The following is a 20,097-nucleotide window of genomic DNA, read 5'->3' as shown; positions in this document are numbered from 1 at the left end:
GGTGTTTTGGTGAGATCCAGACTCACCTTGTGTCACGCTCCTCACACTGAGCAGCTGCCAGGCACCGTGGAGGAGGAAGTGGGTCCAGGAGGATCATTCACATGTTCAAGGTTTTAGAAAATCTATCTCTTAGTGAGCCAAGCATGTGTGTGTGTGTGTATGTGTGTATAATTTGTTAGTTGTTATTAAAATCACTAACAGGTTATGAAATGTTAGACAATAATACTTATAGAGTTTTATATTAAAATTCATATTTTTAATTAACAAATAAATTTATTCTTCTTATATTATATTATATTAATCAACATTTTATCTTTTACAGTTATAATAAACATTAAAGAAATGTGACCTCTAGTGGCCGACTGCTGATATTGCAGATGGCAATCATTTTGAAATGTGAAACACTCACAAAAAAATCTTTCTACTATATAAAACATCATTTAGGATCAGGCTCACAACAACAGTTCATTTTAAAGCCCAATTTTATTAATTTTTTTTTTTTACTTTGCTGGACGTAGAGCCCCGAACAAGGAAAATCTTCCTGAGATGCCATGAGGAAGGACCCTGAGAGAAACCGGGCTGGAGAGAGCTCAAGAGACGAGACATCATTACAGTGTGCTGGTGTGGTAGATGATGAACAGTGGTGCGGTGGATGGTGGTTAGAGCGGTTGTTGACACACACACACACACACCACACAAAGCAAAGCCACGATATTCCGGTTTTCTCCATCCAGTAAAGTAATGGTGAGGATTTTTAACTTTTTTTTGTGTAACGTGAACAATCCTCTGTGGGTCTGTGTAACAGGAAGAGAGAGAGAACATGGGGTTAGAATGACACCACAGTGCAGATCAGAAGGTGTTTTGGTGAGATCCAGACTCACCTTGTGTCACGCTCCTCACACTGAGCAGCTGCCAGGCACCGTGGAGGAGGAAGTGGGTCCAGGAGGATCATTCACATGTTCAAGGTTTTAGAAAATCTATCTCTTAGTGAGCCAAGCATGTGTGTGTGTGTGTATGTGTGTATAATTTGTTAGTTGTTATTAAAATCACTAACAGGTTATGAAATGTTAGACAATAATACTTATAGAGTTTTATATTAAAATTCATATTTTTTAATTAACAAATAAATTTATTCTTCTTATATTATATTATATTATATTATATTATATTATATTATATTATATTATATTATATTATATTATATTAATCAACATTTTATCTTTTACAGTTATAATAAACATTAAAGAAATGTGACCTCTAGTGGCCGACTGCTGATATTGCAGATGGCAATCATTTTGAAATGTGAAACACTCACAAAAAAATCTTTCTACTATATAAAACATCATTTAGGATCAGGCTCACAACAACAGTTCATTTTAAAGCCCAATTTTATTAATTTTTTTTTTTTACTTTGCTGGACGTAGAGCCCCGAACAAGGAAAATCTTCCTGAGATGCCATGAGGAAGGACCCTGAGAGAAACCGGGCTGGAGAGAGCTCAAGAGACGAGACATCATTACAGTGTGCTGGTGTGGTAGATGATGAACAGTGGTGCGGTGGATGGTGGTTAGAGCGGTTGTTGACACACACACACACAAAGCAAAGCCACGATATTCGGTTTTCTCCATCCAGTAAAGTAATGGTGAGGATTTTAACTTTTTTGTGTAACGTGAACAATCCTCTGTGGGTCTGTGTAACAGGAAGAGAGAGAACATGGGGTTAGAATGACACCACAGTGCAGATCAGAAGGTGTTTTGGTGAGATCCAGACTCACCTTGTGTCACGCTCCTCACACTGAGCAGCTGCCAGGCACCGTGGAGGAGGAAGTGGGTCCAGGAGGATCATTCACATGTTCAAGGTTTTAGAAAATCTATCTCTTAGTGAGCCAAGCATGTGTGTGTGTGTGTATAATTTGTTAGTTGTTATTAAAATCACTAACAGGTTATGAAATGTTTGACAATAATACTTATAGAGTTTTATATTAAAATTCATATTTTTAATTAACAAATAAATTTATTCTTCTTATATTATATTATATTAATCAACATTTTATCTTTTACAGTTATAATAAACATTAAAGAAATGTGACCTCTAGTGGCCGACTGCTGATATTGCAGATGGCAATCATTTTGAAATGTGAAACACTCACAAAAAATCTTTCTACTATATAAAACATCATTTAGGATCAGGCTCACAACAACAGTTCATTTTAAAGCCCAATTTTATTAATTTTTTTTTACTTTGCTGGACGTAGAGCCCCGAACAAGGAAAATCTTCCTGAGATGCCATGAGGAAGGACCCTGAGAGAAACCGGGCTGGAGAGAGCTCAAGAGGCGAGACATCATTACAGTGTGCTGGTGTGGTAGATGATGAACAGTGGTGCGGTGGATGGTGGTTAGAGCGGTTGTTGACACACACACACACAAAGCAAAGCCACGATATTCGGTTTTCTCCATCCAGTAAAGTAATGGTGAGGATTTTTAACTTTTTTTTGTGTAACGTGAACAATCCTCTGTGGGTCTGTGTAACAGGAAGAGAGAGAGAACATGGGGTTAGAATGACACCACAGTGCAGATCAGAAGGTGTTTTGGTGAGATCCAGACTCACCTTGTGTCACGCTCCTCACACTGAGCAGCTGCCAGGCACCGTGGAGGAGGAAGTGGGTCCAGGAGGATCATTCACATGTTCAAGGTTTTAGAAAATCTATCTCTTAGTGAGCCAAGCATGTGTGTGTGTGGGTGCTTTTAGTTTGCTTTTTGTGTTTTTGTTGGAGGTGTTTTTCTTTTGTGTGGTTTTTTATTTGTTTGTTTGCATTTTCTTGGTTTTTTTTTTCTTCGTTTTTCTGTTTTTTTTTCAGGGTTTTTTTGTTTTTCATGTTTTTTTGGTGGTTTTGCATGTGTGTTTGTATGTGTGTCTGTGTGTGCATGTGCGTGTGTATGGTTGACACACGAGCCATTGTGAGACAGACATTGTTAAGTCTTTTGGGGGACATGAATGCGCAGCCACGTCTTGAAAATCTCCAGGATCTCCAGGGTCTTCCGGTTCTCCGCATCGCCCCGGGGTGGGATTGAGAGCGGTGAGAAAGAGCTCAGCTCAGTTCTGATCCAGCAGCTTCTGGATGGAGGCTCAGCCCACAGCTTTACCTTCCATCCCTTTCTTGTTGTTGCTCTTGTTGTTATGGTTCTTGTTGCTGCAGATCCCATCGAGCCTGATGATGTTGTAGCTCTGGTTTTCTCCACAGTGGGAAATGTTCACTTTTTTTTACATAAGCTTTTGTTTTTTCACTGTGGCAGGAGACAGAAATGTAGCCGAAAAAAATCCAAGGCGTGGCTCCAGTGACTCACTTTGGCTCATGCGTTGCAAACACACACGCACACACACACACACACACACACACACACACAATCACACACACAATCACACACACACAATCACAATACTCAAGCTCACCCAAGATAGATTTAAAGAGAGATAGATAGGTATAGTTTTTTTTGGTAAATGGAATGTACAACACAGGGTCTATAAAAGGGAAACTGTTATAATTTGGATAAAATGACGAATTCAATCAGTTGATGTCAATCAGACACCACAGGAGTGTTTGGATTGGACTCGACTAGAAATCGGACAAAATAGTAAATGATGTCTTTAATCAAATCTGCAAAAACAGAAGACGTCATTTGGCGCCAGGGTGAAAAGTTTGGAGAAATTTCAGTATAGCGGCCAAAATGGGTTTTTTTATTGTTTTTTTCATGGGATGTAAAGACGCCTCTATAAACTCCGATCAGTTCACCGGTGGTGGTATTGAATACAGGTGAACCACTGTCTCCCGCTTCACCAGCTACATTCATTAGAAAATCTATCTCTTAGTGAGCCAAGCATGTGTGTGTGTGTGTGTGTGTGTGTGTGTGTGTGTGTGTGTGTGTGTGTGTGTGTGTGTGTGTGTGTGTGTGTGTGTGTGTGTGTGTGTGTGTGTGTGTGTGTGTGTGTGTGTGTGTGTGTGTGTGTGTGTGTGTGTGTGTGTGTGTGTGTGTGTGTGTGTGTGTGTGTGTGTGTGTGTGTGTGTGTGTGTGTGTGTGTGTGTGTGTGTGTGTGTGTGTGTGTGTGTGTGTGTGTGTGTGTGTGTGTGTGTGTGTGTGTGTGTGTGTGTGTGTGTGTGTGTGTGTGTGTGTGTGTGTGTGTGTGTGTGTGTGTGTGTGTGTGTGTGTGTGTGTGTGTGTGTGTGTGTGTGTGTGTGTGTGTGTGTGTGTGTGTGTGTGTGTGTGTGTGTGTGTGTGTGTGTGTGTGTGTGTGTGTGTGTGTGTGTGTGTGTGTGTGTGTGTGTGTGTGTGTGTGTGTGTGTGTGTGTGTGTGTGTGTGTGTGTGTGTGTGTGTGTGTGTGTGTGTGTGTGTGTGTGTGTGTGTGTGTGTGTGTGTGTGTGTGTGTGTGTGTGTGTGTGTGTGTGTGTGTGTGTGTGTGTGTGTGTGTGTGTGTGTGTGTGTGTGTGTGTGTGTGTGTGTGTGTGTGTGTGTGTGTGTGTGTGTGTGTGTGTGTGTGTGTGTGTGTGTGTGTGTGTGTGTGTGTGTGTGTGTGTGTGTGTGTGTGTGTGTGTGTGTGTGTGTGTGTGTGTGTGTGTGTGTGTGTGTGTGTGTGTGTGTGTGTGTGTGTGTGTGTGTGTGTGTGTGTGTGTGTGTGTGTGTGTGTGTGTGTGTGTGTGTGTGTGTGTGTGTGTGTGTGTGTGTGTGTGGTTTTTATTGTTTTTTTCATGGGATGTAAAGACGCCTCTATAAACTCCGATCAGTTCACCGGTGGTGGTATTGAATACAGGTGAACCACTGTCTCCCGCTTCACCAGCTACATTCATTATAAACTCACCAGGACACATTTGTTTTCTAATGTTTGAATTTGGACGACAGATTTGACCTTCGCGCTTACGAAAATTCCCGTCGGCGTCTACGGTTCGAAAGAATACGCCGTTTTTATTGGTTTTACCGACCTGATTGTGTAAGCCCTCACCAAGAGGCGTAGTATCGCCATATAATTTGATAAACGCCTGATCTTTAGCTTTGTCGCGGTTACACGAATCTTCAAATTTAGCTTTATAAACCAGTACAACTTCTTCAGTCTTGAAAATGGCGAGCATGTTAGAATGGTAAGGATTTGCGTCCTCGACGACGTGTAAAGCGGTCAAGACGTGGCCGTAGCCATAATAACAACCACATCCATTTTTAATTGATTTTTGTTTATAATTTCTTATTTCTATTATGCACTGTGTTTCCTTTGGAATCAACAACTTTTTACTCGCATCATAATTTTTTAATTCTCTATTTTCGTAAAATACCGGGCCGTTCGTACTTTTTAGTATATTAAAACATTGTTCTAGAAAATCGTCCCAACACCAAGGTGACATGATACTGATAGGTGACGTACCGCTGTGCTTCTCGAACATGGACATAGCAAATAATCTCCCCTGGAAAACCTGCAAGATGAGAAGAAATCAGCGTCAGTAATCAGTCCTAATAATTGTACTGTTCATGATCGTTACACACGTCTCGCAACTAAACCCGAATCTCGGTACGGCCCGCACTCTTCCGCCCACCACGCACTCTTCCGTCTAACACACACCATGCTTTTATTCATGTTCTGTCTAATGTACTCTAACGATCAATACTTTCAATGAAAGACAAGAACGATCGGGAGATCGCACGTTATTTTTCCATAAATCATTTACAATAAAACTTTCGACACTCACCACTTCCTCCTCTGTCATGGCCTCCAGCTGCTGGGAAGAAACTGAAAAACCCGAATCGTTTTATCACGTCTGCCAGCCAATCATCTTTTAACAGAAGGCGAAAGGATCTCGAAAGCCCACCCACACACAGCCAAAAATGGGCAAAACCTAGCCGCCCGGAGGCGATGACATTGTTCCTGTGGTTTTTTTGCAATCATCAAGACTCTCATCCTCTATGCAGTCACTGCACCGGCCTGGGCACGAAGTGCAGAGTAACTGTCAAGAAATGAGACACACCTCAAGCTTTGAAAAACATACTTTCACTTCCTTTTATTTGTAAGCGATCATGCACTCACAGTCGAGGTGACAAAAGAACACACATCCTTCACTTAAGTAAAAGAACAGATACTCATGCTTTAAAATACTCAGGGAAAAGTTGAAGTACTGATTATACTTTTTTACTCAAGTGAAAGTAAAGAAGTTTTGGCTCTGACATGTACTTTAGTAATTAAATATTTAATCACACATTTTAATCCTTTTATAGTTATAATGAACATTTGGACCATTTTTTAGTGTGGTGTTTTTTTCAGCTGTAGGAAGTGACCCCTAGTGACCGATTACAGATACTGCAGGGGCAAATATTTATAAATGTGAAATAATAATATTTAAATGTACTATATATTAATACTTCCTGTTTTTAATACTTTAAGCAACATGGAGAAATATGGATGCAACATAGAGCATGAAGACAAAACATTCTTGTAAATGTTTTAAAGTAATAATGGTGGTTTAAACGACGTAAATAATCAGAACACCAAACGGAACCTTTGCTATGTTTCCACACGGACAGTTAATGAGGTGATACCGGAGAAACTGCACCTCTTCAAGTCAAAGAGCTTTTATCATAATTATACTGGTCTGTAATGGTTTTATGGGATTTATGGTATAAATCATAGCGATTACAGAATCAGAGAATATTTGTATTCGATGTAAATGTGGTTTATGTAAAAGACATGTCGAGTTTTCTACACATATATTTATTATGTCTGTGAGGTAAATATTCACTGAGCTTCAGGTTGTTTTATTGATGCGTTTGTGAAGAGAGATGACATGGCAGAGAGCGCCCCCTGTCGGTTTACTTTATTTTACAAAAACACAGCGTTTTGTTGTTATTATAAGTGAATACAAATAAAATTACACATTTTACAGATTTGAATGATGAATTGTTTTTATCTGTACGATCAATAAAGACAGTCATTTAAGTTTGTTTTACCATCATGAGGGAAAAACCCACAGAACGCCACCCAGAGGGTTCATTGTGTAAAACATGGCGGATTTGGTGTTTGATTTGACACTTGGCGTATCAATAAAACGAATGTTTACTGATTACAAATATTTTTTCGGTGTTTATTTTATATCCAAGTAAAGAAAGGATGTCGTGAATAAATGTATGTTGTGCTGAAGGTTTTAATTTCGATAAGGGTTTTTAATTTCGCCTATTTTCTCTTTCTAAATTCTAGTTATTTATTTCTGTATTTATATTTTTTATAAAAATGGTAAAAGAGAAATGTGCGCTGAATTGATCATTTTGACAGCCCTAATTAGTATATTAATACAAAACTAATTAAAAATGGTGTTACCTAATGAATGTGTCCAGGCTGAACATCCACATATAGAACGCAAGCAGAGAAAAGATGATGATGATGATGATGATGATGATGATGATGATGATGATGATGATGATGAAGATCAGGAATGTCTCTGTTCTCAGTCATGTTTACATCACTGACTCCCTCTGTCTCATTCATGTTAGCTTTACTTCTTGTTGCTTTTCTTTAATTTGCTGACAGGAATTTTTTTATTTTTTGGCCTAAACCTTGAATACAGTTAATAATAATTACATTTCGTATATCTGTGTCATATATCACATTAATCCAAATCAGATAATGCAACTTTTGTGTGTCAGGAAACAGAAACAGGTCAAGAAGTTAACAAACTTGCTAAACTGTTCAAGGACAAGAACGCAAGAACCGAGCAAACACCCTCACAGTTGGTGTGTGTGAACCAGAGTCTTGTAAAATAGATTGTTTAGTGGAAAAGTAACTGCTGTGCAGCGTGGAAAAGGTGGTCTTTGGCGGCCATGTTGAATACTTGCGATGCTGGGAAATGGACACTGCTTGAGGTGTTCTCCAACCATAACATATAATGTAAATTAGTGGATTAGATGAAAATGATGGATTCCTGAGAGGGACAGTAGAGTCAATTATTAATCATTTTATAATCAGACCATCCAGAGTCCTAGAGATTTAATGCTCCATATGAAAACCCAACCATTCTTACCTCTTTGTCTGTTCTTCTACAGGGATGACCTTAGTCACAGGACTGCAAATTATTCTACCACTACCTTGTGGCCAACGGCTACAAATGACACACAGCATAGTTGATTTTCTACTGGGTGCTCCAATTGGTGCAACAATGCCCTCTATTGTTATAACTCGATACTGAAGGTCTTCATTGCACTCCTGTATACTGTAATAATTTATAATCACACTCTCTCTTGTCATACATCTTATTCTAGACTGGTTCTTCTCAAGGTTTCTTCCTTTTAAGAGAGTTTGCTTGTTATTTCCCCTTTGGTTTGTTCATTAGAGTGCTACGTTTACATCTGCGTTTCTGTGTATTCTCCTGTGCAAGAACTGGAAATGTCCACACTGAAACAGGATAATGACATTTTTTAACTTTGAAACCACCCGTCATTCACTAAGCAAGTTAAAGTTACTGATGTATTTGTGTAGCATATAAGTTGAATTTTTATTTATTTTTTCTAAATTACAATGCATTTACAAGAAGCAAATTTTCCACTTGCTCCGAATTATTCGCACTATTAAGGAACAGCAACAGCAAATTTGCTTCAGGCGAAAAAAAAAAGGAACAGACAAAAATGTGAAATAAATATTAGCGATAAGTTCTAAATGTATCACAAGTAAAAAAAAAAAAAAAAAGGCAGTGTTCTAAAGAGGACAAAAGATACATAAGATTTTAATACATAATCCACAGATGAAGTAACAGAAACACAATCTGTGCTAGAACAACACCCTATACCACGTTGGGGTCAATTCTGAGGGTTATTTTCTTTAAGAGCAGCTCTGCAGGTTTATTTGAATATGCTTAACCTACTCATGGACTTGGATTTAATGTCCATGATCTTTCATGAAAGGAGTCTACACCATCGGCTACAATATAATACAAGTATAATATATATATATATTGTATAGATAGATACAATATACAGTTTTTTGCCACGGAAAAGTTTTCAGGGATATTAACATTCCGGGTTACCAGTAATATAACAAGCTGATGTAAGAACAATAGGTAAAAAAAAAAACAAATTGGGGAATGCTTGCTAATGCTGTGCTATAAAATGCCTTTGGTAATGCAGTTCTATGAAAATCACTTCAGTTTTACCTGTTGTTGGAAATCTATACCCCCACCACTGTGCTTTATTATCGACATATACCCAGGGTTTTGTGAGTTTACAAAGGCAGAGGATAAAAGTATGATGGGTGGATGTGACTCTTTAACCCCAGCCGATTGTTAATCTGCAGGATTTTCGATTTTGGGCATGTCAGGTAGGGATTTAGGCAAAGAAATGTCTGAGAAGGGTCCGACCGTGCTAGTAGGCAGGGCGGACGAGGGAGTCATTGAGCTTTCGCATCTCTGTTTCAGCACCACATGCACCAGACAAGGACAGAGGCAACCGCAGTCACGCAGCAACTTCATTACATCCCCCCGGAATCGTATTCCCACAAGGGCATAGAGCAGGGGGTTGAGGCAGCAACGGATGTAAGCGAGACTGCGGGTGATATCCTCAGCCAAGTGAATGTCAAACCATAGAGTGCATGAATAATTAGACTGGAACATTCGGATAGATAGGACTATGGCGTATGGCAGCTGAAAGAGCAGGAAGACCAAAATCAATGCCACTATGAGTCGCAGTGTCTTCTGTCGGCGAAAGCATTTTCCCCGGCCCTGCATCAACACATGGCTGATGGTGCTGTAGCACACCAACATGGTGAAGCATGGCACGCAGAAACCTGTAATCTTTGCCATACGTGGCCACATCTTTACCCACCCTTTGCCATCGTTGTTCCCTACATACAGACACCTTTTGGAGTCACCTACCTCATTCACTGAAGTAAACCAGAGCTCTGGCAGGCTAAGGACAATGGAGACCAGCGCCACACCAACCGCAGACAACTTACTGTAGCAGAGCATACTTGAACGCAGGGCCTGAGCAGTCCTGGCTCGTACCACAAGCAGGTAGCGGTCTATGCTGATGCATGCTAGCAACAACAAGCCACCATATGTGTTGATGGCACAGAAGCCATAATTCAGCTTGCAAAGTTCATTTCCAAAGACCCAGGAACCGAAGATTGCTTCGGTGATCTCCATTGGCAAAGAAAGCAGCAGCATGAGGTCAACAACCGCAAGGTTAAAAAGGAAGACATCAGTCATGCACCGCATACGGAGGCATCTGTACTTGGTGAAGGTCGCAATCACCAAAGTATTCCCAATAACGCCAAAGACGAAGGCAAAGATGGAGACTGGGACCTGGAAAACCATGATGGTCAACTTGTCGCTGTAACCAGGGTCACAAATTTCAGCACCTGTTAAACCATAGTAAAGAGTAAGTTTGATTAGCAAAACAATTAACTCAATATTAAATGAAACTATTATTAATGTCCTCTGTTCAGGAATGCATTAGATTTTTTTTGCAACAAACCAAATTCTAGTGTCAGAATTCTACATGTAGATGTAAAAGTGTATGGAATCAGTGACCAAGTCCTAATTTTGTTACAGTTCAGCTTTAAACACAAAAAAGCAGATCCAATTCATAGCATTGTCACAATACGATATTAACACCTTATCCTGTTAAGCTTGTAGTCACCTGTGTAGTTTTCATAATAGTCTGTGCCGTTTTCACTGTAGTAGGTGTCGTTATCATCCATTGCTCTATAACAGACAGAGAGAAATTACATCATTAGTATACATGATTAAATGAATCATAAAGCAGGACAAATAAATGTACATCACTGTCAGTAGCCAAGGCCAGAGACACAAAAGTGGGGTATGCGGTATGGGGGCATCACTTCAAGTAATGTATTTATTCTTAAATTCAACCCTCTTTTTTTTGGGAGGGGTAGGAAGGGGGCAAATTTTGTATTCCCCCTCAGCAAATGTGCCGTTGCACCCCTGGCCAAGCGACTCCCATGTATTAAGGTCACCAGGGGCGCTGTTGCAATTCAGCCCAAAAATATTAAACAGGGTTTAGAGCTCTATAGCAGAAGATCTTCACACCCATTGGAAAGCACATGTTCATGGAGCTGGCTTTGTGCACAAATGTCAAGCCAGCACCACGGCAACCACAGACATACTTGTTGCCTTTTAGCATACTTGAACACAGCACCTGAGCAGACCTGGCTCATGCTACCACATCCTATATTATTGTATGGTTCCAAGTTTGCAAAGACAGAAGCAGCTATGGCTGGAACAGTTGGGTCTTCGCATACTTTTTTCTGTAAAAAGTATGTACTTGTGAAAAAACACAATATTTCAATGTTGAGGAGGTCCCTAAGAAGGTACTCGACCGCACAGACCATAAGATCTAGGATCATGGGTGTCAAAATCGGATGGTAGACATGTTGAGGTGTTATCTACATCATGGATATAAGGGGTTGATCATAAATAGTTGCAAAATTCAGCAAGCCACACTTGCTGGTGTAGCTGGAACTGTCCCTGGGATATGTATATAAGGCAACTTAGAGGGTGGAACAGATTTAATGATTTCCTGAGAATTACAGAATGACCACGGCAGTACCCAGGATTCCCGTTCTGCTGAAAGCTCAACCTCACGAAATGCAAAGGCAAATGCTTTCAGCGATGAGGAAACCATCATTTAATTTTCAGGTCTAAACACAAACTGAGAATCCGACCCTCCAAAGATATCGTGACAATGTGGGGACAATGAGTCATATCTCATGTCTAAAAGAGTTTCATGAATTAGTCTTGAATAATAATACGAGCTCTGATGTCATCACAACTTACAGACAGACAGTCTAAAGTGGACAGGGATTTTCCCAAACTACACTATGAACTAAATTAAGAGCTGAGGTTTTTCTCGTGGTGTTTGAGAAACGGACGAGAAATTATCAGGTATCGAGAAGGCAGTTAGGAGAGAAAACCTGATGGCATTTGAAGACTGCGCTGCAGATGTACGAACATTTCAGTTTGCCCAAATTGCACAAATGCATAGACATTGTTCATTAATAAGACAAACCGTTAGACCTGGTATACAGTGAAGCAAATCAAGCAAACATGATTTTGGAGCATGGATTTTGGAGTTGCAGATTGCAATTCTTTTACATCCACCTTGACCAACCCTGTCCTCATAAAGCTTGCTCTAGTTTCAGTTATAGGGAAATGCAATGCTTGGAGTAGGTCCACATATTGATATGAAGATCAGGTGTCCAGAAAATTTTGACAATAGAGTGAACCATAAAAGCCACGGATTTCTTTATAGAAAATGGAGAGATCACTGAAGCAGAGGTAGAGGATGGAGGAATCAGTGGAGCGGTGGTTATATATGGAGGAACGAAAAAGAGAACCAGTTTCTTCGTGACTTTTTTGAATCAAATGTTTTTCTTTTCTTTTCTTTTTAAAAACTTATTTTGGTCAAATAATATTAGAAAAGAAAAGTCTGTCATCTGTCTTTTTTTCGGGTGTTTATTTTTTTTCTCTTTTTCGTGGTTTACATTGGCACGGAATCCTCGGATGTGAGAACTCAAAAGGCGACGCGTTGCGTGCAGTCGCCCGACATGCGAACGCCTCGTGAAATGAATAATCGTTCGCGTTTTTACTCATATTGCGTGCCAGAGCCTCTTAAAAAGAGAGATGAAAACTCAGATAAAAGGCATTTGTGTGGGGACTGAACTGAGCAGGCTCGATCTGATCACACAAAATATTTCATAGGGAATATAATATATGCCAAAAGGAATTCATTACGGGGTTATAGCAGGGATGTGACGGCACGTACCCCGGCCCCTGGCTCCGGCTCCTGGCTCGAAGATCAGCACAAATGACAGGTAAACATTTTCAATTCGGCAGGATCGAATTGCAAATACACCGTGAATTGACGCCTTTCAGTATCGCTGCACTTTAATGACGAAAAGTTGACTTTCTTCAAATCTTCATGCAACTCTGTTGATCTCAGCACCAATATATTCGCAATCGATTTTTTATTGCAGGCAATAGAACAAGAAATATCGACATTTTATACACAATTTTACAATATTTGTACTCTTTGTTGCTCTTAAATATAACAAAGAAAAAGAAGCTCAGATGAAATGACTTCAGGAGACAATTCAAATGCTAAGAAGCTTCAAATGTGATTAGAAATTCGTGCATCCAATAAAATTAAATCAAGAAATAAAACTAATAAATGTTTATTTATGTTTTTTAGACTTTTTGGCTGGATTCACCTTCTTTATGTTTGGTTTTTTGGGGGGTTTTTTTATCACCCGGAGTAGTGAAATGTAAATACATTTTTGAAAAAGTATAATTTCGACCTCATGATTATGAATTATTATTTTATTGTTGTTATTTTGCACAATTTTTTAATTAGTGTTCAATCGTACTTTCTTTCTTTTGTTTTTTAATGTATTTTAAAATCCAATTATCTCATTTCTGACTCCTCACTACATTCAGAAATCAATTTTTTTTTTTGCCATGCGTAATATCGAGGTTTACTAGATCAATAATAATATTATATACAAAGCACAACATGATATACTTGATTAAAATATGCATTAAAATATTTTTAAATACTTGACATTACAGACAAAAAAAAATCTGACGTTTAAAAAAAAAAAAAATTATATTTATTTGATTTATTTATTTATTTGTTTGTTTATTTATTTATTTATTTATTTGTTTATTTATTTATTCATTTATTTTTGTGTTCGTTGAAATGCAGGATGGATAATTTGTTTACTTGTTTGTTTGTTTCGACAAAGCAATTTAAATACAAAAATTGATTTTTTTTCTAGAAAATATAAAAAAAAATAAAAATAAAAAAAAGCAAAAAAATAATAAAAAAATTAATTCCTGCAAATTTCTGCAGATGAAACAAATCATATAACAGTCGACATTTTCCAGGAACAAAAACACACTGAAATGCGGAGCATGTTTAAAGCATGTTTAACATGTCAATTTGTGTAAACAAACAAATAAATTCAAAAATTCAAAAAAAGATCTCCAGTGGAACCATTGGCCATGCAGCCTGGATTGTCTTACCTGTGTGTTCAGGAACCAGCAGAGCCTCATGCAGTATATTGTGAGACAAAGTGTGTGTGTGTGTGGGCAAGTGGGTGTGTGTGTCTGTGCATGTGTGTGTTCTGATTTCTTTGCAACCCCATAGGGGTTTATATTAGACAGCTAACATGGACTTCACACGTGAATTTGGTGTGAGAAAAAAAACGAGAGAGAAAAATGGCATCACACAACAGGCACACAAAAGTACACCACCACCACCCCCGACGTTTCTCAGCGTCAAACAGCTTTCGCAAGGATTTTTTTTTTCTGTTTGAGGTGGCACTGTGGAGGAGTTGAGGTCACGGGGTCAGGACAAAAAAACAGCTGAACAAGCAAGTCCTGAATGATGAAGATGGAAAACGACAAATAAATAAGAAAAAAATCGCAAATTGTGGTGTGCAAATTAGAGGGGGGGGGGCGCTGTTGGGAATGTGGCTGAAACAATTGAACTCTGAGGTCCTACAATCTGATTGGTCGTTTTTTTTTTTTTCAGTTTTATCAACGTAATTTGCAACTTTTCCATCCAACTAAATTTAAGATTTGATCGATGTACTTTTTACTCCGCGATATTTCAATTGCGAATCGACTCTGAATATTTGCTTTTATTTGATCTAAAATGATCGCTCCGTTAAATACTAACGTTTTATTTGTCAACTGAAGATCCTTTTTTGAAAGAATTCAACGTATAATTGCCACGTATTGCGTTTTTTGCGTTGTTTGACGCGCCCTGCTTCTCTGACATGGTCAGATTGGTCACATGGTCAGATTGGCCACAATGGTCGATTTTTACGCGATAACCCTCTGTGACCCTTGTGCCGATCCAGGGGGGTTTCCGCCTGCACGACCGCGTTCGAAAAACGTCGCGGGTTTTCCAAAATACATAAACCAACTGGACCATTGTCGAGTCAACGAGCCACCTGATTGGCCGACGAGATCATCAGTGCTTGGGTCCTTAATAAAGTGGCCGTTGAAACCTGAGCGAGCCGTTAACGCAAGCTCGGCGAAAAAAAAACGTGCGAGACCGTTCCGAGAAAAAGAAGGGAAGGCCATGCGAGGCACCCATGTACACACATGTACACATGCACACACACACACACACACCCTCGCATGCGATGGCGCTAAACGTGCTAAACGCATCATGCCTAGTGTGAACAAAGGTTCCCACAAAACTTGTCACGATTCCGTTTTGCCTCACCGTTTTAGAACTCTAGAACTCTAGTACCCGATTCGATAGGACACACACACACACACACACACACACACACACACACACACACACACACACTGTACAAGCCGAACATTTTGATTACAAAGCACAGCTGTCTTAGATCTCAGGTCATGACACAGGGTTGTGCTGGTTTCCCCACCCTGTGTGTGTGTGTGTGTGTGTGTGTGTGTGTGTGTGTGTGTGTGTGTGTGTGAGAGAGTAAGAAAGAGCAGGTGAACTCTGGTGACCTTTCAGGCCTGTAGTTTTGGGGCACTGCCCGGGGCCTGTAGGGCGTATAAAAGAGAGGCTGTTTGAGGTTAACTGTGTGTGTGTGTGTGTGTGTGTGTGTGTGTGTGTGTGTGTGTGTGTGTGTATATACCTACCAATGCATTTATTTTCACACATACAGGTCACATGTAGGACACCAGGTTTTATTTTTTTTATTTTTTTTTACATACACACACTCATACACTTTTTAAGTTAGTAAACGAATTCATTTACAAACATTTTGTTTCTATATCTGAATTTTTTTATGCACGATTTTTACCACTGAAAATCTTTTACACCAGATTTTCTTTTTACTTATTTTATATATTTATTTATTTTTATTTTTTTATTTATTTTATTTATTTTATATTTTTTTTATTTTAACCCCTACATTTTTTCTATATTTTTACACCAGGTTTCTTTTAATAATTTATGGCTGAAGCTTAATTATTTTTTACACTTGATTCATTATTATTTATTTATTTTTACACCTAATTAATTTTTTTTAAGAACCTGACATTTTATTATTATTTTTTTTTTTTTACACCTGATTAAAAACATTTTTACCACCCGAATTTTTGAAATATTAAAACGGATTTCCCACTATCACTAAACCACCACTGTTCTTCACCATGTGCAGACAGTGGTCCAAACTTGTTTAAAGCTTCTTCACATCTCCAGAATAAAAAAAAAGAGAGTGTAGGTGGACTCGTCAGATGTTTCACGTTTTCCACAGCCCAATATTTCCACTACTAAACTTTCTTTCGGCTTCTCCCATTAGGGGGCGCCACAGCGGCTCCTCCGCATGTTTGATTTGGCACATGTTTTTACACTGGATGCCCTTCCTAACGCAACCCTCCCCATTTATCCGGGCTTGGGACCGGCACTAAGAGTGTCTGGGGATGGTTCCCTGATGGGGATTGAACCCGGGCTGCAGCGGTGAGAGTGCCGCATCCTAACCACTAGACCACCAGGGAACACTGCTATCCCACTACTGTAACCAACAAATTGACCACAGCAAACCTGATCATAAACATTGATCCTGTGAAGTGTTTTCATCTTGCGTCAACGTGGTTGGTCCTTCGTGGTCATATGCTGACAGAACCGTGGACGCTGCAGCTCTCGAGCCCCCACACACACTTGCTGTTCTGGATACAGATGCAGAATTCATGTACATGTCAGTAGATTTAAATCAGACCAGAAATCCGACCAGATGCTTTACAGCATCTGAATTGTGTGGTTTAGAATCTTTGCTTCCCACTCGCTGTGGAGTGTGTGAGAAATTGCTTGCAAGTAATTGTGGTAATTGAGGTAACTTTTCTCAGATGTGTGTGTGTGTGTGTGTTTCTTTGACAACTAACTGAACTCGGGGCTGTTGATCTTCAACTCGCTGCTCTGCTCCTCTCCCATGCCCCATGTTTTCATTTTGTGGTAAGGCCACACGCCCACATACACACACTCTCACACACAAACACTTACAAACACGCCCACACACACTTTAGTATACACAAAGACCCATTTAAACACACCACGGAACTGCGATCAGAAGTGATTTATTTGTGTAATGTTGTGTTTCAACTAAAACTAAAACTAAAATTGTTTGTCTGTTATGCTGTGAGTGAAGGATCTCTCGACTTGGCTACGTCCTGAGGGATATTTATGGTTTCCATGAAACTGAAATAAAGGCTTGGCTCAATTTTCAGTTTCTGTGTTCATTTGCTTTTACTTCCATCCCAATTTGACTCATCCTTGACCTCTTTAAGAGATTACCTTGATTTTCAATTAAAACTCCCTCTCATCCTTGGCCATGACTCGACCTCGAACTCTTTCAAGACTCAACCTTGACTTGTCCTCACCTTCAAAACTTGTCCATGGCTCAATCACGATCCTTTTTAAACTTGGCCCTGGCTTGTCCGTGATCCTTTTGATACTGGGCCTTGACTTCTCCTCAACTCCTTCAAGACTTACCCATGACTCGTACATGACCCTTTTAAAATTCAGCCTTGACTCAACAAGCACTTATCCTCGATTACTTTAAGACCAGTCCATGAATTGTTCATGACCCGCCCATGACCCCTTCCAGACTCATCCTCAACTCCTTCAAGACTCATAAATGACCCTTTTAACCTCAGCCTTGACTCGTCCTCAACTCCTTCAAGACTCATCCCTGACCCTTTTAAGACTCTCCTTGACTCATCCTCAAACCGCTTTAAGACTCAAACATTACTCATCCTTAATTACTTTAAAACCGGTCCATGACCCCTTCCAGACTCTTCCTGAACTCAGCCTTGACTCGTCCTCAACTCCTTCAAGACTCATCCCTGACCCTTTTAAGACTCTCCTTGACTCATCCTCAAACCGCTTTAAGACTCAAACATTACTCATCCTTAATTACTTTAAAACCGGTCCATGACCCCTTCCAGACTCTTCCTGAACTCCTTCAAGACTAGTCTATGGCTTGTCTATGACTCCTCACTTTTAAGACTTGGCCTTGACTCGTCCTGAAACGCTCATCCTTGACTCCTTCAAGACTCGTCCAATAATTTGTCCATAACTTGTCCTTCACCCCTTTAAAGTCTTGACCTATCCTCAAATCCTTCAGGATTCAAACTTTTGAATTGTTCTGCTCTTGAACTACAGCCATGTAGCTCCTAAAACACCTCACAAGCCTATAGCAGTGTTGTGTTAGTCTCACATACACACTATGAAGTCTGGTGATGTGACCCCATCCCCAAAGTTCAACAGGCTGAGGGATGCCTTCCTGGCAAAACACAGTTGCAAAGTGAGTTTCCGTTGCACTTCCTGAAAGCTTCTCGAAGACAGTCTGTGGGTTCTCCTCTGGTATCTTAGACCAGTAAAACTCACTGGCTGTTTTTTTCCACACTGAACTCTAGAAACAATGAATGTAAAAGTAGATGGTGTATATTATTTGTACTTTATAAATATATATATAGTAGGTGTATGAGGGCTGTAAGGATACACATATTTGTACCAAACGGAACAGAGTTAAAATCTGAGTTCCCTCAGGAACATATTAAGTGGCGACCGCAAGTTTGTTTAGTCTCCGCCTTGCACATATTTTTTTATTTTTTTTAATCAAACCTACAGAACGATGAAATCATTCCCAACAATGGCAGGGGTATTAAAAAAAGCAACAGAGTTTGTGCAGTGTCATTGTGGCCACTCGCTCCGTGCTGGAAATACGATTTGTTTCGCATTTGTGCGAAATCGATGCCGTTTTTACGTCTAGCCTCAAGAGAATCTCTTAAAAGGAGACAAAATTTGACAATTCGGCAAATCGAGGGAGCAAATGAACGAAGGATGAAAGGAACGAAGACATTTGTTGAAGTATCCTGAAATAAGTAGAATAGTTAGGTAAAACAATCGCACACACACATCTATATATATATTAAACATCGATTTTACCTATTTTACCATTTTTCCATTGTATTTATTGAATGTAATTTGTGCCAATGTAATTGATTACTTAATTTAACCTATATATATGAAACACAGGATATTCTACAGCGAGCCGTTTTTGACGCCTTATTAGATTCGAGCGTCGATAAGCATCTCATCCTCGTTTCACCCTGTTACTTTTCTTTTCTCATCAGATAACAGGTTCATTAGCAGGGTGTATCCTGTCAAAAGAACGCTGCCAACGTTGAAAACGAGTGTGTTATAAGATAAAATGTGTGACTTCATGGAACTTGTGACTTGTTTAGCGTTTTTTTTTTCTTTCAACCAGACCACTTTTTTTTCCACAAACACTTCAGCTCCAAATCGATATTCTCCATATTTACGACCACTAGGTGGTAGCGTTCCATTGGACATTGTATTTATTCATTTATGTAAATGATTGTTTGATTGGTTGGGGGAAAAACGGCAAGATTGTCCAAACTGTATTTTGTATATTTGTATATTTTTGTAGGACGTGTATTTAGCATCGTTTGAAGGAGTCTCCGGATTTAGTGCTCTGTAACAGGTCTCCAAACTTTGACTTTTTCACGAAAATTCTGGTGAGGAAACTTCTTCAGGTTTCTAACTTCTTTAACGATATGAGGAACGAGTTCTGTGACCTTTAATGTTACTGCGGGTAAAAACATGAGCAGGTTTCCCATCCAGTCCCCATTTACTGTTATCATAAGCTCCACTCTTCTAAGATGTTCTACTAGATTATTGTGGAGATTTGTGGAGATTCATTCCTCCACAGGAAGGGTGTTAGGAAAGTGAGGTGCTGATGTAAGTGAGGAGGTGATGTGAGTGGAAAAGGCAGGTTTCCTGATACATTTGGCTGCACCGTGTACACTAGGAGCAGATGTTTGGGTTTTTTTTGATGGAGTGATCATCTGAAATCTAGAATCTTAGTTGTTTTTGCATGTTGTTTTATCTCAGAAAGCTCCAAAGCTTCACGGCTTTCCGGTCTGTTTCGAAGATAAGCAAGAGGAAGTTAAACAAAGGAGGAAACACATGCGAAGTGAAGCTATTTGTGTGAAATTGTGAAGTTTCGACCGCTATGTTGCACTCTGTCACACTTACACACTGGC

General features: G+C 39.5%; 2 protein-coding genes and 1 long non-coding RNA gene across 3 annotated transcripts; all 3 read right to left on the bottom strand.

Moving 5' to 3' along the window:
• Positions 1-464: 464 nt before the first annotated feature.
• Positions 465-1,595, bottom strand: LOC124384102. Its single transcript, XR_006925343.1, has 2 exons — positions 882-1,595; positions 465-794 (listed from the first exon to the last, which is right to left on the bottom strand). It is a non-coding gene; the product is annotated as an uncharacterized LOC124384102 (long non-coding RNA).
• A 1,088-nt stretch (positions 1,596-2,683) lies between these two features.
• LOC124384085 lies at positions 2,684-5,828 on the bottom strand. The gene is made up of 3 exons (XM_046846635.1): positions 5,728-5,828; positions 4,827-5,454; positions 2,684-3,833 (listed from the first exon to the last, which is right to left on the bottom strand). The coding sequence occupies exons 1-3, from the start codon at positions 5,743-5,745 to the stop codon at positions 3,574-3,576; spliced, it is 906 nt and encodes a 301-aa protein (XP_046702591.1). The 5' UTR covers positions 5,746-5,828; the 3' UTR covers positions 2,684-3,573.
• Positions 5,829-8,756: 2,928 nt separating this feature from the next.
• ccr10 (chemokine (C-C motif) receptor 10) lies at positions 8,757-14,141 on the bottom strand. The gene is made up of 3 exons (XM_046846632.1): positions 14,059-14,141; positions 10,655-10,719; positions 8,757-10,373 (listed from the first exon to the last, which is right to left on the bottom strand). Exons 2-3 carry the CDS (start codon positions 10,713-10,715, stop codon positions 9,301-9,303), a joined length of 1,134 nt encoding a protein of 377 aa, XP_046702588.1. The 5' UTR covers positions 10,716-10,719; positions 14,059-14,141; the 3' UTR covers positions 8,757-9,300.
• Positions 14,142-20,097: the final 5,956 nt, after the last annotated feature.

The sequence above is a fragment of the Silurus meridionalis genome, chromosome 4, assembly GCF_014805685.1.
Source record: "Silurus meridionalis isolate SWU-2019-XX chromosome 4, ASM1480568v1, whole genome shotgun sequence".
In the NCBI taxonomy this organism is placed as follows: domain Eukaryota; kingdom Metazoa; phylum Chordata; class Actinopteri; order Siluriformes; family Siluridae; genus Silurus; species Silurus meridionalis.
This window is presented reverse-complemented; position numbering and strand designations above follow the sequence as displayed.

What these genes read in the sequence shown, in the direction of transcription:
- LOC124384085 (XM_046846635.1), bottom strand. An exon ending in GTTTATAATGAATGTAGCTG is followed by an intron (nt 3,834 to 4,826) that starts GTGAAGCGGGAG and finishes TGAATGTAGCTG; the next exon opens with GTGAAGCGGGAGACAGTGGT.
- ccr10 (XM_046846632.1), bottom strand. Translation starts at nt 10,715, where the DNA reads ATGGATGATAACGACACCTACTACAGTGAAAACGGCACAGACTATTAT. An exon ending in CTATTATGAAAACTACACAG is followed by an intron (nt 10,374 to 10,654) that starts GTGACTACAAGC and finishes ATGGTTTAACAG; the next exon opens with GTGCTGAAATTTGTGACCCT.